Here is a 26231-nt window from a genome sequence, read left to right as displayed (position 1 = left end):
TTGAAAGGGTCTCTAGGCCCTCCAGGCTTCAAGAATCACTGCTGTGTTAGAAGGAGCGCAGGATTTTAAGTTAGGTATTTCTGGGTTGGAGTCCCTGCCTTTTGCCTTTCTTTCTGTGTTACTCTAGCCAAACTGCTATTGTTTCCCAACCTTTGTGAGCTTATTTATAAAGCAGGAATAAAAAATGACAAGTTTGCATAGCTCTTGTAGTGATTAAATGAAACAAAGTACAAGAAATCATCTAGCGTAGTTCTTTTTGTATAGATGATCAAGATAATTTACTGTCATTCTTTCTTTTGCTCTAATTTGAAACATTACAGAGATGAGTGAAGGAAAACATAAAGCATATAACAAGTTTAGAGAGAAAAAAAAGATGTGGTAGGTTGTCAACAAAGATAGCCACCTGTGATTCTTCCAGTCACTCACTATATGTTCATGTCATTCCTCCTATCAAGAGATGGGATCTGTTTTTGCTCCCTTTCCATCTGCATTGACTCAGTGACTTGCTTTGATCAATAGAGTGTAGCAAGAGTGATGCTGTGCCAGATCTGGGCCTTCAGAAACTTGGCAGCTTCTGCTGTTTGTCTCTTGGAGCCCTAAGTCACCATGTCATGAAGTCAGATTACCTTCCTTAGAGGGTGAGTGGCTCAGCCAGCTTCCAGCCATTCCAGCCATCTCAGGTGAGGTGTCAATATGTGAATGAAGCCATCCTGGGTTCTTCAGCCCAGGTAGACCTCTCCAGCCAACACCAGATGGAGCTGATACCAGCTGTCTCTTCTGAGCCCTGGCTAAATTTTAGAATTATGGGCAACTTGTTGCTTTAAGCCACTGAGTTTTGAAGTTATTTGTTACAAAGCAATAGATAGCTGAGAAAAGCTTATCAATGTGAACAAACTTTTATATATGAAAAATATAAATATTAATAGCACCTAGAAAAACACATTTTACTCATTTTTTAATGATTAAATGAGGATTTTCCTCATCTGGAGGGTGAGGGTAGCTCTTAGACAGAAACAGTGGGGGTAAACAAGTGCCTCCCCTGGGAAGGAGTTAACTTTGGTACCTGAAGAATGTCTCCTCCATGCCCCCACTTTGCCTATTAATAATGGCCTAAGCTAAAAAATTAATGTCATTTTAAGTTTTCCCAGAGAACTAGGAATGTATTGTGGTCAAAATACTAAATAAAGATAGAGTGAATTTTTAAAGGCATAACATTATAAGAATTTTTTGCAGGGTTCATTTCCCCTTTGTGAAGGAGTAAGCTGTTTGTCTCAGATGTAATAGTTATCATTCTGTGCAGCTGGCAGAAACCTGCCTTTCTGGTTTGTAATGTCATGTTAATCTGCAAAGTTGTTATTACTCATTTGAAATATTCTTTGTTCTGGTTGAAAGCTCCGCTGATGGTATTTTCAAATAAACTTGTCCTACTAGTGAGTCTTTCTCTGAGATTATAAGCCTTTTGTAGCTGTGTTCTTTCTGGAATGTTGTTAGTATGTCAGTAATGAAAGTAATCTATCTCATTTGCAGAGACTTAAGTGGAATACAATTCACAGTCCAGAAGTATGTAATAGGCATTTACTCTCATTTTAAAAGTAAATTAATATATTGTTACATTGAGATGAACTTTTGCTGATTAGTTATAAAAAATCAGGTGCTCCTTTTATTTTCTTCTTAACTGTCTCATATCAAGTCTTTATTTTTTTGATGATGGAAAATCAAATTTCTGTCAGATTTATTTTATTGCATAAAAATTTCTATGCAAGTTTTAGGTATAAAAATGTAATATATGACTTCCTCAGTTTTTGGTGTTTTATGCATTTTAAATATAAGATGTTTATTCCTTATGCTACCTTTAGAATATATTGAGCCTATTGGAATTATACATCACTGAAACAAATGTGTATTTTAAAATTAAAAGTAAACCGAATCTCTGTGTATCAGGTGATATAACAAAATACATGGATCTGGTCAGCTTTTTCTTTAATTTTATAAGTCTGATTGGTCAAGAAAAATGGAAATCTTCATAAGAAACAGGAAGAAATGTTCAATTTATAGACCACCATGTTATTTGCCCTTGGTATTAATTCAGTGAACTTTTAGGCAGCTCTTACTGAGAATAAGTTATTGGACTGCATAGCAAGTAAGTGGTGTGTGATACTCAGCATATGCTTTCCAAATGTCTAAACATAAGTAGGAAAGTTAACAGAATGGCCATCTTAAGAGTGCAAGAGTGTAAGTATCAGAGACAGGCAAAAATAAGAAACTTGGTAGGTTCGATGGAGGGAGAGGTCATAATGAGGTTGAGAGGATTTGGACAGGTTTTATGAAGAAGGTGGCATTTTAACTGGATCTTGAAGGGTAAGTAGGATTTTGACCATGACATAGAGCAGGAAAGATATCCCAGGGAGACCTCCTGAAACCTGAAATGGGAAGCATTTCTTTCAGGTTTCCAAATATCCCTCCCTGATATTTGGGGTGTTACCCAGTTCATTCTCTCAAACGTCTCATTAGTGGAGGTCCATTATTATTGAAGACAAAATTTTAATTTATTTATTGATTTCAGAAAGTCCTTGGGCATGTTACAGTTGTACCTTATTTTGTGGCATCTTGTGAATTCCCCATTTTGGCAGAGATTTCTTCTGGAAATGGTCAGAAGAAAACTGGAATGGCACTAAATATCATTTCTATGTCTTTTTTTTTTTTTTTTTTCTTTTTTTTGAGATGGAGTCTTGCTCCGTTGCCCAGGCTGGAGTGCAGTATCGCGATCTTGGCTCACTGCAATCTCCGCCTCCCGGGTTCAGGCAATTTTCCTGTCTCGGCCTCCCGACGTGCATGCCACTATACCCAGCTAAGGTTTTGTATTTTTAATAGAGACAGGGTTTCACCATGTTAGCCAGGATGGTCTCGATGTCCTGACCTTGTAGTAGCTGGGACCACAGGCGCCTGCCATCATGCTCGGCTAATTTTTTTTTTTTTTTTTTTTTTTTAAGTAGAGATGGGGTTTCACATTGTTGGTGAGGCAGGTGTCAAACTCCTGACCTCAGGTGATCCACCCGCCTCGGCCTCCCAAAGTGCTGGGATTACAGGCATGAGCCACCATGCCCAGCTGACTTTCATATCTTTTCCTTTGCAAAGTATTGAAAGAAGTAAGGTTAAGAATCAAGATTTCATTAAATTTCAAATGAAACTAGCCTTCTGACTTAGAAATGAAGCCCCTTTTCAGCATGTTAAGGAATGGGGGTGCGTAGCTTCCACATTGGTATATAATGGCCTGTAATAGTTTGGTCTACCTGTTCAAAAGGCTCAGGAATAATTCAGATTAAAAAGTTACAAAGTGGCCAGGTGCGGTGGCTCACGCCTGTAATCCCAGCACTTTGGGAGGCTGAGACGGGCAGATCACAAGGTCAGGGGATTGAGAGCATCCTGGCTAACATGGTGAAACCCTGTCTACTAAAAATACAAATTAGCTGAACATGGTGGTGGGCAGCTGTAGTCCCAGCTACTTCGGAGGCTGAGGCAGGAGAATGGCGTGAACCTGGGAGGCGGAGCTTGCAGTGAGCGGAGATTGCACCACTGCACTCCAGCCTAGGGGACACAGCGAGACTCCGTCTCAAAAAAAAACAAGTTACCTTTTTTTAGAGCGGTTGGGAAGTATGAATTGTTTATGTGTAAACATAATATACAAATTAACAGCTCATCACCATATTCCTCTATGCATTCCTTACCTAATGCTTCTTGGTGCATAAACCAAATTGACAAACAAACTGCCTCCACAGCAAAAAAAGGTAATGACTAATTACAACCTGGTTGCCTTTTCTTTTCAAGAATTTTTTTATGCAAGTAATATGTGTGCCTGGTTGCTAGTCCAAGGCACAAAAGGATTTTTTTTTTTTTTTGAGATGGAATCTCGCTCTGTTGCCCAGGCTGTAGTGCAGTGGCATGATCTCGGCTCACTGCCATCTCCGCCTCCCGGGTTCAAGCGATTCTCCTGCCTCAGCCTCCTGAGAAGCTGGGATTACAGGCACGCACCACTACGCCCAGCTAAGTTTTTGTATTTTTAGTAGAGATGGGGTTTCACCATGTTAGCCAGGATGGTCTCGATCTCCTGATCTCATGATCCACCCGCCTCGGCCTCCCAAAGTGCTGGGATTACAGGTGTGAGCCACCGTGCCTGCCCTACAAAAGGACTTTTGATGATAACCAAATCTCTCCCTGTCTCACTTTCTCAATAAAGTTTTTAGTCACTTTTTAGAAGTTTCTTAGTCACTGCATAGCCCTAGGGCTTCTCAGGGATTCCAATAGGCTGGTCAAAGACTTCCTGCATCACATCACTTTGCATTATATTCTGGAATTCTGAAAGATAATCATCCTTCTTTCTTTTGGCATTTATTAGTGTACTTTTCGCATTTTCTAGAGAGTAATAAGCATTTGCTGGTATTAGGCAATAAATAAATAAATATTTCAATGAATGAAGTCATGTGTTTCATGATATCCTTTTTTCCTGTAATAAATCCTAGGACTGGCCCCTCCCTGGACAAATATACTTTAATGGCACTTTGGTTCTTATGTCAGTTCTCTGTCAGTTCTTAATTTCTTTATTCAAAGATGATTTCTTCTGGACCTGAAGACTTTACACCTGAACTGCAAAATATTGGCCCATAGGCAGTCTCTACAAAGTACCCATAAGAGGAATGAAATTATCCATGTGTATAAGGGCAGGAGACATAACAATGGAATACTGATTGGGCAAAGGGTTATTGGAAGAAGTCAGTTAGGGCAGAATGGACAGAAGTGTGAGCTGGTGATATATACCTCCACCCCAGTAGCTAATTTACCTTTGGCATCCATGCTTTCTAAGTCTTATCACATTACAGTATGACAGATGAAAAGTTAAGGGGTTTTCATGTGCGTGTTTGCTTGAAGTAGTAACAGAAATACAGCATTTCTGAGACTCTCCTGGCCCTGCTCCAGGTGCCTGTGTAGACACAGCTGCACTATACAGAAAGCTATAGAGGGAATCATGAGACGTCATATTTTTTTATGGTCAGCACTGGATTTGTTGCATAACATGAGATGCTTTCCTTGTGTCCTCTCGGTAGAGGGTAACAAAAGATGCTAAAGGATAATATTTGCAAAGCATTTGCAGCACCAGATTCTATATAAATGCAAAATTGTCACAAAAGATTGGCATGTTCTGGTAGTTTTGGAATGATTGTTTTGGAAAGTTTTCAAATTTGATGATTTCTTCCTCTGCATGAAAATTTTAGAATTTCTATGTACTTTCTGAACTCCTGAGCTGGTTTTCTGAGCTTGCTTTTGTGTATAATCTTTGTGAGTAGAATATTGGATCCTTTTTATGCTTTATAAATGTATTATCTTTATTTGAAAACCCTAACATTTCTGCTGGACACAGAAGCACAAATATAGTTTGCATAAAGACAGATTTGATTTACATATTTTTAAAATCTGTACCATTTCGTTGTCATACGTAGTTTCAGGCATAATTGTTTCCTCTTGGTTCACGAACCACTTCTTGTTTACCTGTTTGGGATAGAAGAATTAGGTAGAGTTGTGTGACTCTACCTGCTCTAGTTATTCCATCTGTTTCTCTCTGTGCCTAGACGGGAGAAAGGACCCATAAGTGAGATTAGATCAAAATGGAAGTCTGTCTTCATATGCTAGCATTCCAGAAATATTTTGAAGTAAGAGGAAAGGTGTGTGTGCACTTTCTACAGTAACCTGGAAAGTAAGAAAGTTTGATCTAAAATTTTAGATCAAAGAGACAGAGTCTCACTCTGTCGCCCAGGCTGGGGTACAGCAGTGCGATCTGGTCTCAGTGGACCAGAAATGATAAGAAAAATTCCTGAAAGGCAAATGGAAAACAATTGAAGGTGTAAACCACAGCCCAAAACGTGAGCAAAAGAACTACGAAAGGTTGTAGTGATGGATTGAGTATTCCAAGCTTAGTGGCGTGGAGAGATAGGAATTATAAAAAGCTCTGGGAAACCATTAGTGTGATATCTATAGAGCCTGTGAGATACTCAGTATCTTTCCAGTAAATTCTTTTCATAATTACATGGGACAGAATTTACTTAAGAATCCTTGCTTGATGTACTTACACCAAGGATGCACTTACAAACAGGATAAGCTTTTTGTATTCATCATGATATTTTTAATATACGGTTGGTTCCACTTTTCTGTACTGCTACTCAGGATTTTTACTTGGGATACTGGCCTGCCTCTTGAGCCAAACATACATATTCAGAAAATGAAGGTGGTAGATTGCCTGAATGTTCCTATTTTGTACCTCAAGAATGCTGTAGCCGGGTGTGGTGGTGCATGCCTGTAGTCCCAGCTACTCAGGAGGCTGAGGCAGGAGGATCACTTGGAGGTTGCAGTGAGCCAAGATCACACCACTGCATTCCAGCCTGGGTGACAGAGTGAGACCCTGTCTCGGGAAAAAGATAAGAATGCTGGAAAATCTGACTCAGGAATCAGTCATTTCTAGTGCTTGTCACAGCTGATTCCATCTTTGGATGCCTTTGCTATTGGATACTCCCTTACTCTTGGGAGCCACTCTGTGAATTAATCCTAAACTCTTGCTCAGAAGTCAAAGTCCTTGGCTGAAACCACAGATCATATGCCTGTGACCTGGCTCTCAGTTATTCTGGGAGCCTGATTCCTGCCTCCACCAAGATTCACATAGGGGGATTGTTTGCACATTGGCAGAGGGTTTGATATGTACCCAGAACAAAAAGGACTAAAGCGGGAATTTCTCTAAGAAGATTTGGCATTAGAAACTCTTTTAATGTAACTCAAAGCTGAAAGGACAAACATCATATACTCATCTTTTATTCCCAAAAAGAAGTTGATAAAACTGTTAGTCATTGATTAAAGGCCAAAACAGAATAAGACCAAAAAAAGCAGAATTGAAGGAACCATCTATTTGGTTAAGGATATGCATTAGGGCCATACACCAGCCATTATACTTAGTGGTGAAATTTTAGAAGCAATTCCATTACAGTCAGGAAGAATACAGGGTGCATGTTCTCAAAACTACTAGTTATTCTTTTATTGAGGTCCCAGCCAATGCAGTAAGAAAAGAAGAAATAAATGTGGAGGAGCATTTTGAAAAAGCATTTTGAAAAGTGATTATCTGAGAAGACTCCATAGACAAACTAACAAGAATTTAGCAAGACGGCTGGGAATAAGACCAATAGGGAATATTAGTTGGCCTTCCAATGCATTAGCAATAGCCAGTCAGAAAGTATAACAGCAGTAAAACTAAAATAGCTAAGAACCAGCCTGTATTATTTTTTATTGTTGCATAACAAATTATCACTAGCATAGTGGTTTAAACATACTGTCATTTATTATTTCACAGTTCTGTAGGACACAAGTCCAGGATGTCACAGCTGGCTTCCCTGCAGGGCCCTACAAGGATGAAATCAAGGTGTTAGTCAGCTGAGCACTTATCTGACGATGATGGGGAAGAATCGACTTCCAAACCCTTGTTGGCTGTTGGCAGAATCCCGCTTTTGTGGTTGTAGGACTGAGGTTCCCATCTCTTTGCTGGCTGTTAGCTGGGGGCTCCCCTCAGGTCCTGAGGCTGTTCTCATTCTTCTCAGATAGCCCCCTTCATCTTTCAAGTGACAGGGAAGTGTGGAACCCTTCTCATGGTTTGAATATAGTTGACTTTCCTCCTGCTTTTCCCTTCTGCTGGAGAAAGTGCTGTGCTTTTTAGAGCCCATTTGATTAGGCCCACTTCAGTGATCTCCCTATCTTAACGTCAACTGTGCCATATAGCATAACACAATTATAGGGGTGGTATTCTCATCATGCAGGTTCCAGAGGTCAGGGCAGGACATCTTTAGGGGAGGGAGGGCATTTGGTAAATTTGCTTGCCACAAAGCCTAAATAGAATTTTGTAAGACCCACATCAAAAGTGTAAAATGTTTAAGAACTAGCGAAGACAGTTTTGAAAAAGAAAGATGGATATCAAACAAATTAAACTACATACATTAAAATCTTGGGGGTATTGGTTCTGGAATAACCCATGAGATAGAGTACTGGGGGTTCATTTAATAGATGATAAAGTTGTTTCAAATCAACGGGGAAATGATGGCTGTTTTTGGTAAATAGTGGTGTGGTTGTCTATCCATTTGGAAGCAAAGTTGGGCCCTTATCCCAAGACGGAATGAAGAGCTAAGCATAAGTAAAATTCTATAAGTATTTAGAGGTACTTAGGAGAATTTGCTCATAAACTTTGGGTTAGGGAATGCCTAACTCAAAGGCTAGGAAATGCAATTGGCTAGTAAGCACACGAAACAGTGCTTGCTTTTATTAATGTCAGGAAAATATAAGTTAAAACAATTCCTTTATTCCCCTCTTTTTTTGCTCAGTCAGATTGGAAAAAATTTTTGCAATCCAAATGTTGGCAAGGGTGCGGAGAAAACATACATACTCTGATCGAATGAATTGTAATGGTCTTTTTGGCAGTGCCCACTGTAATTATGAGTATACATATCCTTCAGATGAGTAATTTCACTTCAAGATTTTTACCTCCGAGAAGTACACAGGTACATGAGCACAGAGACATTTACAGGCCACTGTGGCATTGTGATTATTGCAGAAAATGTCCAATAACCTAAAGATTCATCATGGAAGGGCTTTTTGTTTATAAATTATTTAATGGATTTTGAAAAAGGAACCAGTTAAAGTTAGCCAAAGTAATTTAGAGGAGAACAAAATACCTATGGAATTTGTAACAAGAACTTGAAGAAAGTTCTTGGTGTGTACACTGTGGTGTGTGCTTTTATAACCTCATATTGCCCGTTTTATAATACATTTAATAAAAACATTTCTCTCATGTTAACAATCCATTTTCTAAAAGCAGTGCAGTATTAAGTGCTCACCATACGTGGATAAATGCATCCTGGTAATTTTCTGAGGGAAGATGAAACTGAACAAAAGCCCTCCTTTATTACCATAATGTGAGACTTGCTGTGGGATTTCTTTTATTATCTTGTTATACCAGCCAGAGATGGGGCGAGAGAAAGGAAGAGGCTGTATCTGTACAGGTGTTTCTTACATGTGTGAATAATTGATTTTTAGTATGTTAGACGATAAGAATCTAAATTTAAAGAATGTATATGTAGTAGGTGGGGAGAGAAGAGATTAGCTTTTTAGGTAGTTATCAGTATTTAAAAAGCAGCCAAAAGAAAAGTTTTGTGTGTGTGCTTATATGAAAAAGATGAAGTGAAATATCTTCACAGGGGCTTTTCAGAACATTAGCTTTAGCAGCTTTAATCTATGGGTTTATTATTTGAGGATTGAAGATAAGAGCTTTGACTACTGTTAATTTTATATATCTTCTGTATTCATTGTGAGAGTAATGCTATAGGTGAAAATTGCTTTTTAAAATGAGAGGATGGTGGGATTTCTAACAAAGTGTTTTTTTGATGCATTTATTAGATGTCTTCATATAAAAGATTATCTTTATTAAAAGAGGAATTTTGTCCTGAAGATAATGTATAATCCCAGAAGAAAGAAGCTTATATTAATTTAAAACCCACTACGATTTAAAAAGTATTTTCCAAAGCAATTTCTATAATACATTTTGCTTTAAATCACATTTTTTTCTTCATAATTGAGGCACAACTTACAGAGAAGAACCATTGTCTAATACAATTGCTGCTATTGTGAGTGAAACTAATAAAAGATGAGAACCATGATTGTGTACTACTTAGGAACAAAAGGGAAGTTAAAAAATATAAAACTGAATTATTTTTGCAGAAGTCAACGAAAGGTTCTGTTGTCCTTGACCACGTATTCCATCACGTAAACCTTGTGGAGATAGATTATTTTGGGCTACGTTACTGTGACAGAAGCCATCAGACGGTGAGTAAGGTGACTTCATGTTAAATTTTTCTGGTTATAAATTTGACTCTATCTCTGGCTTTTCCTGATATGGTTTTAGGTGGTTAGGTTCTTTGTCACTGAAAAAGACTTTGAAAATCTCAAACATGCTTTCCCCTGATAATTTCTTTGCATGTTTTCCTCTTCTGCCAAAAGTCTATAGAGTTGCTGGATTCACAGCTTCTGTACATGTGTAGTACTCTTTGCAGATGGCATATGTGGTTTCCAGATTTGCAACCTTATCATAGTGAATGCAAAGCATGAGTGAACATGGAGGACTGAATATGTCATTTAATATGTGTTAGACGGCAAGTGGCTAGTCTCTTGAAGTGACAGATATTAACTGCCTTTTAAGAAAGGGAATGGTTAGAGAAGAAATACAGTGTAAAAACAAAGTGACTACCTAAGTTTTATAAGTGAGATGAGCTGTTACAAAATAAAATAAGTAGAGGTTTTTTTGTTCATGAACCTGATGAAATAAGAGTAATAAAGGCAACTTAGCTTTTAGTTCTTATGTCAGTTGTTCACAAAGGTTAATTCAGAGGGTCTTCCAGTCCGGAGTAGAGAGTTACTAAGAAATTCACCACAATGGAAAAACTTTGGAGATGAAGATTTTGAAGGATGAAAGGATATTCATTAATGTGACTTTAGGTTTAGTCTAAGAAAGATTTTAGCTTCAGATAGGCACAGCCTCATTAGGTAGAATGCTCACATGCTTATCTTAGAAATACCCTATTTGACCTGCCTTTTATTTTTCATCCTATTCAACTGCTGTTGAAATAGAGATGTTCTCCTCTTCCTTCATTTGTTCTCCCATCCTCCAATGGGTCATTTGTGGTACATTCAGTGAAGAACATGATTTTCTGAGTGGTGTTTCCACTAGTGATGGTGATCATTTGTGACTTTTCTTGAGCTAGTTCCTCAATCTATTCTGTTTCACAGGAGGATTTCATAAGGTTGGAATGAAAAATTGGGTATGTTGGATAGCTTTCCATAGAAAGGAATACCTTTCTAAAGGCTAGTGGTCATTATGACATGTTGAAAAAAAGGGGAACAGACATGTTTAGAAGTCCACTGAATTCTATCTTGTACAGACTACGAATAAATGTAGCAGAACTGTAAATCTATACAGAAAGATTAAATTGAAGGCTAAAGAAGGTCTCATGTGCTGCATTCATATTTTTGAAATAACATTTTTTTCTTAGCAGAGAAAACTACAGTTTTCTGATATTATCTACTATGTCAGACTTTGCCTGGAAAGATTGACTGTCTTGCTAAAGTTATATAGACCTTGTTTGTTTCTATCTTCCCCCTTACCTTTTTTTAACTTTGCAAAGGAAAAATGTGAAAAGCTAGAGAATTTCAAAACAATGGCCCCTTCTGTAGCAGTTAGTGTTGCTAGTTTATTGAAAGTTTTGCAGGGTTTAAATTAAGAACATTTTTTTCCTCTTTTACTCCTAAAGATTTGGCATTTATGATAGTGATTATAATACAGTTTGTAGGTGAAATGACACATTTAGAAGGAGAAAGCTCTTAAGTCATATTGTTTTGATGTGATAAGAATATCAGGTGTGCAGATGACATGAAAAAAGTATTCTTTCCCTCTTTTTATTATATTCTAATAGTGAACTAAGCTAAAATAGAGATGATTTGTAAACATTGCTTAGTCTGCATGTTCACATGTATTGTCTGATTACCTTTTAATTGTAGGAGGCTGTGATAATAATGTAATGAAATTTTGTACTTCATCTTGGTAACAGTTTTATCAAAAGTATATTAGAAGCAACCCTGCATATCTGCCAGTTATTTAACACAAAAAAGGATTAAAAAAAAACCCTGTGTGAAAATAGTACAGGATATGGTTAAAAAAATCTTTGTCTTAAAAACCAAGTAATGGTTTTCATGAATGTTGATTGAATTACTGTACATTTGGGACCTCACATATCTGAGAAGTTGTCTGCACTGGAGGACCAGGAGAACCTAGAACCCTGGAACTCATCATTCACTATTATTACCACCATCATCATCAGTGCACCACAGACTGTAAATATTTTTGTTTGTTGAAATTGTATGCTCAGAAAAGTTCTCTAAAGTATTATTACCTTTCTGTTGGAGATGATGAAACGCAAACTAAGAAGGTTAAGCACCTTTCCCAAGGTCGCATAATCAGCACGTATTAGGACCAGAATTCCACCCCAAGTCTGAATGTCTCCAAGACCTTTCAACCACTGTAATATCCTGACTTTCAAGATAATGGAAATTGCAGCAGCACAGTCTTCCTTTTAAGGAACTGGTTTATTTGAAATTAATCAGAGGCTAGAAGGAACTTGAGCCATGTTTTAGACTTTCAGAAGTTGCTATAAATGGATTGTGATCTGGTGGAATGGATAGCTGCCTTGAGAGTCACAAGATAGGTTTGAGTCCTGTGTCTGCTCCTAAAAAATGATCGAATCACTTAATTTTCTGAATCTTGATATGCTTATCTGTAAATTGACAATAAAATGCTTTTTCTCCTCAACTGTCAGGATTGATATAGGACTAAATCAGAACACACGATAACTCTTTGTAGATGATAAGGTGTTAAACGTGTAAAAGGCCTTTCCTGTTGAAACTAGGATGGGAGAAAATATTGCTGGTGATATCAGTGGAATGAAGGAAGAAGGAAAAAGTCTGGAAGAAAAGAAAAAATTAAATAAAGTGTAGATTCTTAAATACCTTTGAGATTTTTGAAGATGAGTTTTGTTGATACTGAAAGCAGTAATAAATATAAATGTGATATCTCAATACTACTTCTGGTTTTAAGATTAGTTTTGAAAGGGAAAGCGCTTAGCCTGGGCATAGAGCCTATTTTCTGTTCCACTCTGGCTTGTGCCAGTCAGGTTCGTTCCTGATCCAGACTGGTGTGTGTGGGGATGTAGGTCTCTCATATTAGGGCCTTGGTTTGACTTACAGAAAATTCCCAGAAACTATAGTTATGTCTTACTTTATGTTAGCACTTGAGGCTCCTTTACAGATTACTCCTTGAAAGGCAGAAGTTGTGTATTAACGCTTTTCTTAGAATATGGAAATCAACGTGGCATTGAGAATTAGGCTGCTGGGTCTGCTGCCCTTTTACTTCAGAAGTCAAAGGAGGGGGAATGTGTGAAGCACACAGATGAAGACAGCATGCAAACGTTGTCTTCTGCCAATGAACTCTGTTTTTCCTTCTCTAAGACGATAAAAGCAATCAGAAACTTGCCACTTTGTTGACCACCCCACCCCCAAACACACTTAGTTGCTTCTTACCCTTCCTTTCCTGTCACCAGTGTCTGTGAGCTGGATCTTACCACCTTGCTTTTTCTGTTTTGCGTCTCTCTACCCTACCTGCTCCCTCTTTCCAGTCAGTGTTTGGGTGTGTTCAAGCCTTTCCCATTTAGAACCTCCCTTTCCCCTCCTCCTTTGCCCTCCCTTATCTGCTGCTGTCTTTGGCTCCTTCTGCATCACACGTAAACTTCAGAAAACCTTGTCTAAGTTTCTTACATTCACTTCTGAAATCCCATTGTTTCCTAAACATATCATCATGCAGCTTCGATCCCATTTACATCACTGAAACTGGCCTTGCCTTGCCAGTTGCTAAATCCAAGAGACTCTGTCAGTCCTTATCTTAGTTGACCTTTCTTTTGCTTTGACACTAACAACTTGCCCGTTCTTGAAATCTTCTCATTTTGTTCTTCTGGCACTATATTCTTTTTGTTTCTCTGTCTTCATGTTTTCTCTAGTTATTCCTATTCAGTCCTCTCTATGATCATGATTCCACTGCCTGTTCCATAAAACGTTGGTGTTCACCAGGATTTTGTCCTTGATTCTCTTATGCTCTAACGCTGTTCAGGCCCACACATTTAGTGCTACCTTTGCTAGTACTGTTTATCTCTGAGATAATTTCCTTAAGCTTCTATACTAAACTGTGTATGTATAATATTTGTATTCTCTTCCCTGCCCCCGAGTACTCTGAGTATTGAACAAAAATCCTCATCCATTGAGCTCTAGCAGGCATGCTCAAGTGTGTCCTCTCTGCCATCAGTAGTGGCCCTCTTCCTTTCATCCTGATGCTGTACTTTGTAACATGTGTAAAGTTTCACATTCTGTGATTATATGTTCTGGAAAGTACCTATAATGACTGATAAAATATGTATAAGTGATAATGTGAGTCCTGTTGCAAAGAAAGGAAGATTGTCATGCTGGATTATTACAGAATGAAACTTACTATGTGAGATGTCTTCAAGCATCTGTTGGAGGAACAGAGGGGAAAGATCAAGAAGCAGAAAGTTCCTCTCAGGTAACCCTTTGACTTTATGAAGAGCATCATGAGAAGCACAGTATCCTGGGAGGGCTGACAACAACACATGAAGGGTATCTGGGAAACAATGATGGCGGGTGGCTTTTCAAGACTCCACGGCCTGGAAGGGAATACCAGAAGCATCTGTAGAGGGCCCCATAGCACCGAAGCTCTAATTTTCCTGCTGACGAATGTGTGTTACTTTTCCTTGGTAACTGTCCCATGGTTTAAATTATATTGAAAGACTGAGCCTCAGATTCCTATCTTCAACCCAGATGTTTCAGGAGAGACTACACTGTGTTAAAATTCAAAATCTGGATTCAGACTGTATGGGTTCAAACCACAGTCCACCTGGAGAGCTGTGTGGCATTGAGTGAGTCTCCCTAACTTTTCTATACTTCAAGTTCCTCTGTTTATAAAGTGAGGATAGTAATAGTACCAGCTTCATCGGGTGGTAGTGATGATTGAAGGAATCTGTAAAAAATACACAGACTAGTGCTTTAGCATGTGTGGTCCACATAATGTTTTAGCTGTTGTTCACTACTCGGATGCCTCTCATGTATATCTCAAAGGTAACATTCAAAACTGAAGCCATCTTCCCCTCCAAATCTGCTCTTTTTAAAAAATGTTTCTGAGATCAGTGATTTTCAAGATTTTTTTTTCTCTTAGAGATGACGTCACACTATGTTGCTTAGGCTGGTTTCAAACTCCTGAGCTCAGGTGATCCTCCTGCCTCAGCCTCCCAAAGTGCTAGGATTATAGGTGTGAGCCACCATACCTGGTCTATAAATTTTTTTTAAAAACCATGTACTTGTGTGTAATTCTAGGTTGAGAATTAAAATTTTGTAAGTTTTACTAGATCCAGATCTTTGGCTTATCATAAATATTGACATTGTAAAATCAAATTGTCATATTCCTTTTAAATGTATCCTGTGAATTTATATTTCATAGCAATTTTGTACTCTTCATCTACCTTTACAAAAATATATGAACAAGCTCTTTTTTAAAAATCAGAAACATTTATTTATTCCTTTTATGTCTTTAAACTTGTATGCCTATTCTACTTTCTCCCTAAAATGTTATTATATTTTTATTAATAAAATACATATATCCATAATATACATATAAATTGGAATTTTAAAAGTTTATTTCCTAAGATGTTAAAGCTTTAATTGTTATTGAGCCCTAAAAATAGTTGTTATTACCATGGTTGTCATTATACAATTAATTAAAACAGCAAAATACTATGCATTTTAATAATTATTAAACATATTTTCTTGGGAAAATGACAGATAGGGGGCAGGACTAGATTGCAGCTCCCACTCGGACGTATCGTGCAGTGTGTAGAGACTTGCATTGTGAAATTTTGCTCCAGAACTATTGCAGAAATATACCAAGAAAGCTGAGAGAGTCCACAGACCCTTTGAAGGAAGGAGATTGCTCCTGCAAGACCCCAGAGACACCGCAAATACTGTGCTGGTATCCATGGCTGAGAGACGTGAAGATGGTTCACATCACAGGACTCTGTGCAGACAACCCCTAGTACCAGCCTGGAGTCTGGTAGCCCTGCTGGATGGCTAGATCCAGAAGGGAAATAATAGTCACTGCATCTCAGCTCTCAGGAAGCCACATTCCTAGGAAAAGGGGGAGAGTGCTACATCAAGGGAACACCCCATGGGACAAAAGAATCTGAACAGCAGCCTCGAGTTCCAGATCTTCCCTCTAACATAGTTTACTCAAAGGAGAAGGAACCAGAAAAACAATTCTGGTAATATGATACAAGAATGTTCTTCGACACCACCCAAAAAAGCATACTCTCTCATCAGCAGTGGATCCAAACCAAGAAAAAGTCCTGATTTACCTGAAAAGGCATTTAGAAGATTATTAAACCAATTAAGGAGGCACCAGAGAAAGGTGAAGTCCAATTTAAGGAAATCAAAAAAATGATACAAGAAACGAGGGGAGAAATCTTCAGTGAAATAGATAGCATAAATAAAAAACAATCACAACTTAAGAAAATAAAGGACACACTTAAGAGAAATGCAAAATGTTCTTGAAATTCTCAGCAATAAGACTCGAACAAGCAGAATAAAGAGCTTCAGATCTCGAAGTAAGGTTATCAAATTAACCCAGTCCAACAAAGACTAAGAAAAAAGAATTTAAAAAAATGAGCAAAGCCTGCAAGAAATGTGAGATTAAATTAAGTGACCAAATCGAAGAATAATTGGCATTCCTGAGGAAGAAGAGGAATCTAAAAGTTTGGAAGACATATTTGGGAGAATAATCTAGTAAAACTTCCCTGGCCTTGCTTAAGACCTAAACATCCAAATAGAAGGAGCTCAAGGAACACCTGGCAAATTGCAAAAAGATCATTACCTAGGCACATTGTCATCAGGTTAGCTAAAGTTAAGATGAGGGAAAGAATCTTAATAGCTGTGAGGCAAAAGCACCGGGTAACCTACAAAGGAAAACCTATCAGATTAACAGCAGATTTCTCAGCAGAAACCCTACAAGCTAGAAGGGATTGGGTCCCTATCTGCAGCCTACTTAAACAAAACAATTATCAGCCAAAAATTTTGTCGCCAGCAAACTAAGCTTCATAAATGAAGAAAAGATCGTCTTTTTCAGGTGAACAAATGCTGAGAGAATTTGCCACTCCTAAGCCAGCAGTATAAGAACTGCTAAAAGGAGCTCTAAATCTTGAAACAAATCCTGGAAACACATCAGTAACAGAACTTCCTTAAAGCATAGGTCTCACAGGACCTATAAAACAAAAATATAATTAAAAAAAAAACAAGGTGTACAGGCAACAAATAGCACAATGAATGGAATAGTACCTCATATCTCAATACTGATGTTGAATGTAAATAGCCTAAATGCTCCACTTTAAAGATATGGAATTGCAGAATGGATAAGAATTCACCAACCAGGTATCTGCTGCCTTCAAGAGACTCACCTAACATATAAGGACTCACATAAACTTAAGATAAAGGGGTGGAAAAAGATATTCCATGCAAATAGACACCAAAAGCAAGCAGGCGTATATCAGACAAAACAAACTTTAAGAGCAGTTAAAAAAGACAAAGTAGGACATTATGTAATGATAAAAGTCCTTGTCCAACAGGAAAACATCACAATCTTAAATATATATGCACTTAACACTGGAGCTCCCAAATTTGTAAAACTATTACTCCTAGACTTAAGGAATGAGATAGAGAGCAACACAGTAATAGTGGGGGACTTCAGTACTGCACTGACAGCACTAGACAGGTCATCAAGACAGAAAGTCAGCAAAGAAACAATGGATTTAAACTATACTCTGGAACAAATGGACTTAACAGATATTTACATAACCTTCTTCAGTAGAGACGGGGTTTCACCATGTTGGCCAGGCTGGTCTCAAACTCCTGACCTCAGGTGATCCACCTGCCTTGGCCTCCCAGAGTGCTGGGATTACAGGTGGGAGCCACCACGCCCAGCCATTTACAGAACGTTCTACCCAACAACTTCAGAATATACATTCTATTCATCAGCGCATGGAACTTTCTCCAAAATAGACCATATGATAGGCCACAAAACAAGTCTGAATAAATTTAAGAAAACTGAAATTATATCAAGTACTCTCCCAGACCATAGTGGAAAAAATTCTTCAAACTGAATGATAATAGTGACACAACTATCAAAACCTCTAGGATACAGCAAAGGTGGTGCTAAGAGGAAAGTTCATAGCCTTAAATGCCTATATCAAAAATCTGAAAGAGCACAACTAGACATCTATGGTCACACCTCAAGGTGCTAGAGAAACAAGAACAAACCAAAAGCAAACCCAACAGAATGAAGGAAATAACTGAGGTCAGAGCAGAACTAAATGAAATTGAAACAAAAAGAAATGCAAAAGATAAATGAAACAAACAGCTGATTCTTTGAAAAGATAAATAAAATTGATAGACCATTAGCAAGATTAACCAAGAAAAGAAGAGAGAAGATCCAAATAAGCTCAATTAGAAATGAAATTGGGGGATATTACAGCTGACACCACTGAAATACAAAAGATCATTCAAGGCTACTATGAACACCTTTATGTGCATAAACTAGAAAACATGGAGGAGATGGATAAATTCCTGGAAAGAGACAACCCTCTTAGCTTAAATCAGAAAGAATTAGAAACCCTGAACAGACCATTAACAAGCAGTGAGATTGAAATGGTAATAAAAAAATTACCAACAAGAAAAAGTCCAGGACCAGATGGATTCAAGTTGAATTCTACCAGACATTCAAAGAAGAATTAATACCAATCATATTGACATTATTCCACAAGATAAAGAGGAAATCCTCCCTAAACCATTCTATGAAGCCAGTATAACAAAGAAAACTACAGACCAATATCCCTGATAAACATAGATGCAAAAATATTTAACAAAATACTAGCTAACTGAATCCAACAGCATATACAAAAGATAATCTGCCATAATCAAGTGTGTTGCATACCAGGAATGCAGGGATGGCTTAACATACACAAGTCAATAAATGTGAAACATCACATAAACAGAATTAAAAATAACATGATCATCTCAGTAGATGCAGAAAGAGCATTTGACAAAATTGTGCATCCCTTTATGATTAAAACCCTCAGCAAAATTGGCATACGGGGGACATACCTCAATGTAATAAAAGCCATCTATGACAAACCCACAGCCAACATAATATGAATGGGGAAAAGTTGAAAGCAAATGGAAACACGGTTCATGTTCATGGATGGGCAGAATCAGTAATGTGAAAATGACCATACTGCCAGAAGCAATCTACAAATTCATTACAATTTCCATCAAAATACCACCATCATTCTTCACAGAACTAGAAAAAACAATCCTAAAGTTCATATGGAACCAAAAAAGAGCCTGCATGGCCAAAGCGAGACTAAGCAAAATGAACATAGCTGGAGGCATCATAGTACCTGATTTCAAACTATACTATAAGGCCATAGTCACCAAAACAGCATGGTACTGGTATAAAAATAGGGACATAGACCAATGGAACAGAATAGAGAGCCCAGAAATTAACCCAAATACTTACAGCCAACTGATCTTCGACAAAGCAAACAAAAACAAAGTGGGGAAATGGTGCTGGGATAATTGGCAAGTCACATCATGGAAAATGAAACTGGATCCTTATCTCTTGCCTTATACAAAAATCAACTCAAGATGGATCAAGGATTTAGATTTAAGTCCTAAATCATTGAGACTTAAAACTGTAAAAATTCTAGAAGATAACATTGGAAAAACCCTTCTAGACACTGGCTTAGGCAAAGATTTCATGACTAAGAACCCAAAAGCAAATGCAACAAAAATGAAGATAAATAGGTGAGAATTAAACTAAAGAGCTTTTTCATGGCAAAAGGAACAGTCAGCAGAGTAAACAGCCCACAGAGTGGGAGAAAATCTTCACAATCTATACATCTGACAAGGGACTAATATCCAGAATCTACAAGGAACTCAAACAAATAAGAAAGAAATAATCCCATCAAAAAGTGGACTAAGGACATGAGTAGACAATTCTCAAAAGAAGACATACAAATGGTAACAAATATATGAAAAAATGCTCAACATCACTAATGATCAAGGAAATGCACATCAAAACCACAATGCAATACCACCTTACCCCTGCAAGAATGGCCATTATCAAAAAAATAAAAAAATAATAGATTTTGGCATGGATATGATCAAAAGGGAACACTTCTGCCCTGCTGGTGGGAATGTAAACTAGTACAGCCACTATGGAAAACAGTGTGGAGATTCCTTAAGGAACTAAAAGTATAACTACCATTTGATCCAGCAGTCCCACTACTGGGTATGCACCCAGAGGAAAAGAAGTCATACGAAAAAGATACTTGGACACGGATGTTTATAGCAGCACAATTCACAATTGCAAAAATGTGGAACCAACCCAAATGCCCATCAGTCAACTAGTGGATAAACTGTGGGGTGTGTGTGTGTGTGTGTGTGTGTGTATGTGTATGTGTATATAGGTATGTGATGGAATACTACTCAGCCATAAAATGGAATGAATTAATGGCATTCACAGCAACCTCGATGGTATTGGAGACTATTATTCTAAGTGAAGTAACTCAGGAATGGAAAAACAAACATTGTGTGTTCTTACTCGTAAGTGGGGGCTAAGCTATGAGGATGCAAAGGCATAAGAATGATACAATGGACTTTGGAGACTCAGGAGGGAAGGGGTAGGAAGGGGGTGAGGGATAAAAGACTACAAATTGGCTTCAGTGTATACTGCTTTGGTGGTGGTTGCACCAAAATCTCACAAATCACCACTAAAGAACTTATTCATGTAACTCAATACCTAACCTGTTCCCCAAAAACCTATGGAAAAAATTATTAAACATAAAATATAAGTATTTATTGGAAATGCTTCTTTTAATGAGTGGGACTTTTTATTTCCAATTAGTCCATTATAATATATTCCTGGAATGATTCCAACTCTACCTTTTTCTTTCATATCTGAGAGCAGTGTTTTTTCAGACCATTCAGTTGGGTTTTTCTTTAGTTGAAAGCAATGAATTCAAGACCACCTGTCTTAAAATTTGTTAATTGATTATTATAGTAATTCAACTCCACAATTTCTAGGAAATGTATTAAAAATGCTTTGTCAACACTCAGCAAAATGCTATTAATTATGCTTTTTTCTTTTTCATTTAGAAGCACCTGATTTAATGCAATATTAAATAAATATTAAATAGAAGGGATTTAGAAAAATTTTAAAATCACTAATTTTAACATGTTTGCCAATGTAAGATTTTTAATAAAGTGCTTTTATCTAATTACATACTTTATATTTTCATCAGAATCTTGGAATTGCAGATTTAGTTCATTTGGCTTATGGAAAGTCTCCAACATAAAACTCTTGGACAAAGCCAGTCATTATTGAACCACTTAGCCAAACCAACTTGCTTCCTGTCATTTTGTCAATTTAAATAAAAATGTTAACTTGAGTTCCATGAACAGTGTTTCATTTTGGAATTCTATTCCTAAGACAGATAAGGCAAAGTGTTTTGTTACCTGATAAGATAGGTCTCTTTTCACTTACCGAGACTTTGATTTGTCTTATTCTTAAGGAACTGACAATAGCTAGAATATGGAAGTTGCAAGATCATTAAACAAAAATCATCACTCCTGGTGCTGCCCTGTGGTACAATATATCTGATTTTAGAACCACCCAAGTATAGGCCAAAATATCATGCTTCTAACACTTTGCATAGTCCTTGCCAGAAATATGTATAAAATGGAAAAAGACATAACACTATTTTTTCTGATTTATAGTGTCTTTATTAAAGACAACTTTATTAACATCAGTTTTTTAAAGTCTTCCTATGCTTCTCCTGTGATTATTTGTGCCCTGGGCAATGCACTATAGCAGCTTGACAGGGCTGAAAGGTGCCTTTCAGTAAATTGGGAATGGAGAATTTTGAAAGGAGAGTGCAGTAGGAAAGGAGAATTAGCATAATGTCCTAATCTTGGGTCTATTCTTTGGTAAATCAGTTTTGGAATAGAATGTATATGGAAGTTGAGAATCTGGGAATTGAGTTCTTAAAACTATGTTTACCCATGTATCCTTTGGGAAGTCCTCCCATAGCATCCCTGAGGTGCCTGCACCTTTGTTACAATAGCTTAGTGAACGGCAACACCATCTACCCAATTGCTCAAGCTAGAATCTTGGGTGTCATTCCCAACTACATCATCTCACCTCTCCTCATAGCCAGTCACTAAGTCCTGGCAGCTTTACTCCTTAATTCCTAGATTGACCATACAGTTCACTCACTAATCCAGGATACTTTTGGGAGTGAAAAGGGACACTGTTGATAACTAAGCTGTGACCACTGGTGTCAGCAGGACTTGTGGTCACCTGTTCACCTCTCTGGAATCAGTCTTCATCTCTGAATTTTAGTTTCGGTGCCAGATGAGCTTGGGTTTCTATAAAAGCTTTTTTGACTGGCTGTCCTGTCTTTGATCTTATTCCCTCCAGTGTTTTCCCCACTGCAATTGCAGTTTTCTTTCAGAAAGGCGACTTTGATGATGTCTCCTTCTGTGGCTTAAAATTCTTTAATGGCTCCCTAAGGGAAAATCCAAACTCCGAAACACAGTTTACAAAGTCCTTTAAGATACGTGGTGCTTGGTTATCTTGAGCTCCTTTTCTTGCAACGTGACTTTTCAGCTCCCCACCCAAATGCATACTTCAGGTGCGCCGTAGCTCCACTGAACTACCTGCAGCTCCTTAGCTGTACCATAGTGTCTCTGGGGGTTGTATGTGCTGCCTCCCCTGCCTGAACACCCTTCTTGTTCTCTTCCCTTCCCTCATTTTTTCCTGGTTTAAATCTTGTTTATCATTACCATCCACAGAGTGTGGTGTTTCTGATGTCTCCTCCTTCCTGAAGCTTTCCCCGACCCCCCAGAAATATTTTGGGCCTTCTTGTATCACATATTACAAATACAACATTGTTTGTGCCTATTGAATAATACCATTTGATCAGATACTTTTTGAAGGGAAGCATTGAATCCTATTCACCACTTTCTTACCACCTCTGTCACTGCAAAACAAGTGATCTCTAATGTTGCTGAGTGAAAGAACTCTCGCCTGGACTGTGTGGGCACGTCAGTGGGAGGCGAGGGCCTTGACAAGAGCATTCCCCCACCTCCCGTTCCCACGTCTGCATGCTGCCTCCTTCTCTTATCAAAGGCCTCTCCTGCTGTTCATTTTAACCAGATTTAACTTATATTAAAAAAAAAAAAAGAAAAAGCTTTACTGAGATATTAGGAAGTTAGATTGAAAATTCTTATTGGGATTATAAGAAACAACAGGTACAGGGTATTTTTTAATGTGCTGGCAGCTACCAGGTGCTGTTTAGAATATTCTTGTCTGGTTAGAGGTATAGTAGTGTAGTATGTAATAAAAGAAGGCAAATTATATGAGGATTTGAGTTCAAACAATGTCATGTGTAACTGTATGATGGTGGATCCCATGATTTAAAAAAATTGTTTATACTAAATAACACTTCTAAAAGTAGATTTTTCTATTTCTTCATGGTTAAACAGTATTTAATAGGAAAGGAGGAGATGATGTTTTTCTGGAACATTTTCTGTTTAGAGTGGGTGTGCCCTCTTCTGAGCACAGTCATGTGAAACACCATGAGAATTCAGCAGCTGACATGCCTGAAATAACCCCGGGAAGTGCTGAGGGGGAGCCTCCCAAATGGCTCCCCCAAAGTCGCTTGGTGCACTGCATGCTTTCCTCACTGTGGCGTCGGGAAAAGCAGAGCATGCTTTGATTGATTGTTCTTCAGTTTGTTGATTTTGACAGGGACTCAAAAATGGCTCTTGAAGGACCCAGGTTTGTGTAGGATCACCTCCATGACACATTTTGACTTTAGTTCTTTTTTCCTTCTTTCTCTGAAATGGTTGATTGCAGTAGGCGTGAATGTGTCTTCCATGGGTCATGTATAATATTTTACCTTGCGGTTTCTAGGTTTAGGGAGGTGAAGGGCTGAATTCTATCTTGCAGAGAAAGTTTTCTTTGTTAATGACACTCAATGCCTTCTTCACCAAAGTAAATTAAAAGGAGGAGGGTGGGAGGTGGAAGGAGGGAGAGGATGAGGAAAAATAACTAAGGGGTACCAGGCTTAATACCTGGGTCACAAAATTAATCCGTGCAGCAGACCCTCATGACACGAGTTTACCTGTATTACAAACCTGTACCTGTATTCCTGAATTTAAAAGTTTAAAAAAAAAAAAAGCTTCCATCAAACAACAACAATTGGAAACAATAAAGGTACAAAGTACTTAATAACAAAACTATCAGGAATGGTAGAAATGTCAACATATGCATACGTATATATATATCCATATATCCATATACATTTATATTTTTGTATATACAACCAAGTATGTAGGTGTGCTAGGTGTTCTTATCAATAAATGCAGTACCTGAGAAATTTCTGTAACTCATGCCTTCTTAGTTATATACATAAGTGAAAGGAATATTGATTTCTTTACTATGAACATTTATTAAATTAGACTGTCCTTCTCTCTGGTTAAATCAGAATGAGCCATTAAGGAAGGAATTTCGGACAGTTGATTGATTGACTAATGGGAAAACGGTGATTTTAGAGTTAATGATTTTAGACATTTTGTTATCATAGAAAACTAGTTTTTTCTTTTAAATTTAGGGTTGACACAAAGCTCTGATAAATTAACCTTGATTTAACCTTATTCTGAATCTTAAGAGAATTTTCTCCTTGAATATAATAAACAATTTAATTGGGATGTGTCAGTAGCCTACTAATAAAATGCATTTTATGGAGTATTTTCTATTCTTATATTTTATAAAATTGCAAATTTGTTGCGTGTACTAAAAGCTAAGTGACTAGTTTGTCTATCATTTTAGGACCTGTTCCAATAAGAGAGATGTTCTTGGAATTGTTAAAAAGCTGTGCCGGTGCTTTTTTAGTTTGTGGGAAAGTGGGAGTTACCTACTTTCCCTTCTGGACTATGAGTTTTGAGAGCTGCTTTATGAATTAACAGAAGTGGGCCTTTAAAAGCTGATGATCTATAGGAGCTTAGTTTATTCTTTCATGATACCCATCAGTTTTGGAGGTCGCAGGATATTTTATACAGGATATTCAGGAAGTTTCTTGTTTAACATTTTTTAGAGTTATATCCTTACTTGTATAAGCACAACGTGAACTGGGACTGTGAGGAAAGACGAGCATCTGCTATTGCTCATCTCCATTCAATCACATAGCAGATACTTACCAGGCAGCCACTGTGTCTCAGGAAGTATGGCACAATGGTGAGTAAGAGCCAAGGTCTCTGGTCTCAAGGAGTTTATTTCCAGGGGTGAGACAGACCGTAAAAAGATACTCAAATATCAGGTACTGAATGCTTTGAAAATAAGATGATATGCTAGAGTTTTGTGAAGGCTTCTTCATTGGGTGGTATGTAGAGAAAAACTCTCCAACCATGTAATTACAGGCGTGAGCCACTGCTCCTGGCCCAGGCCTGTGGAACTTCTGACCAACTGGCTTCAAGTTGGAGTTCCCATGACCTTCTCTTTGGGTTCGATTAATTTGCTAGAGTGGCTTACAAAACTCAGGAAAACACTTATATTTACCAGTTTATTATAAAGGATACTGCAGAATATATAGATGAAGAGATGTGCAGGGTGAGGTATGGGGCAAGGGGCATGGAGCTTCCATGCCCTCCTGGGCACGCCACCCTCCAAGAACCCGCATGTGTTTAGCTACCTGGAAGCTCCCTGGACCAAGTCCTCTTGAGTTTTTATGGAAGTATCATGATGTCAGCATTCCTTTTCCAGGTGTATAGGGCTAGACCTTCTCTGGGGAGGGTTCCCCATTCCCCCATGATCTGTATGAACACAGGGAAAGATCTTAAGACCACAGTCAGAAAGGTGGGGGAAGATTAGAGTCCTGCTTGGGGCAGGTGAAAGGAGGGCAGGAGAGAGACTTTGTGTCCTGAGGCCTAACACTCCCAACATTTCAACAAAAGACTAACAAGGGCTATGGGAGTTATGAACCAGGAACCACGGATGAAAACCAATATATATCATAAACACCACAGGTGGTTAGAAGAGACCTCTTTGGTATTTACACTGAGGCTGGAGTGATAAGGGGAGGAGCATGGCAGGCAGGAGGAACAGTTGGTGTGGGGGCTCTAAGGCAGAGACAGATGTGAGGTGTTCTGGAACTGAGAGGAGTCCAGTGATGATAGAGTTGTAAGAAAGAGGGTGATGAAGTGGAAAGGTGGGCAGGGCCCCCATAAATAGGGCCCAGCAGGCTTTTGTAGGCTCTGTGTACATTTCTATTGGAAATGTCAAGATGAAGAGTGATAGGGAGCTGGCTTTCGGTTTGGGAAGTCAGTTCTGATTTGCATATGTTAGGTTTGAAATGTCCATTCGACATCCCAGAGATATG

At 38.1% G+C, this 26231-nt stretch overlaps 1 protein-coding gene across 2 annotated transcripts in view; it reads left to right on the top strand.

Annotated features, from left to right (window-relative positions):
- Positions 1-26231, top strand: part of EPB41L4A (erythrocyte membrane protein band 4.1 like 4A) — a 261160-nt gene that overhangs the window by 102403 nt on the left and 132526 nt on the right. For both annotated transcript variants that reach the window (XM_003259826.4, XM_030817603.1), the window contains exon 2: positions 9796-9900. In XM_003259826.4, the coding sequence (XP_003259874.2) occupies positions 9796-9900 (105 nt within the window). The remainder of the gene's footprint in view (positions 1-9795; positions 9901-26231) is intronic.

The sequence above is a fragment of the Nomascus leucogenys genome, chromosome 2 (assembly GCF_006542625.1).
Source record: "Nomascus leucogenys isolate Asia chromosome 2, Asia_NLE_v1, whole genome shotgun sequence".
In the NCBI taxonomy this organism is placed as follows: Eukaryota; Metazoa; Chordata; class Mammalia; order Primates; family Hylobatidae; genus Nomascus; species Nomascus leucogenys.
The sequence above is the reverse complement of the archived record's forward strand: the minus strand, read 5'-3'. Positions and strand labels throughout refer to the sequence as shown.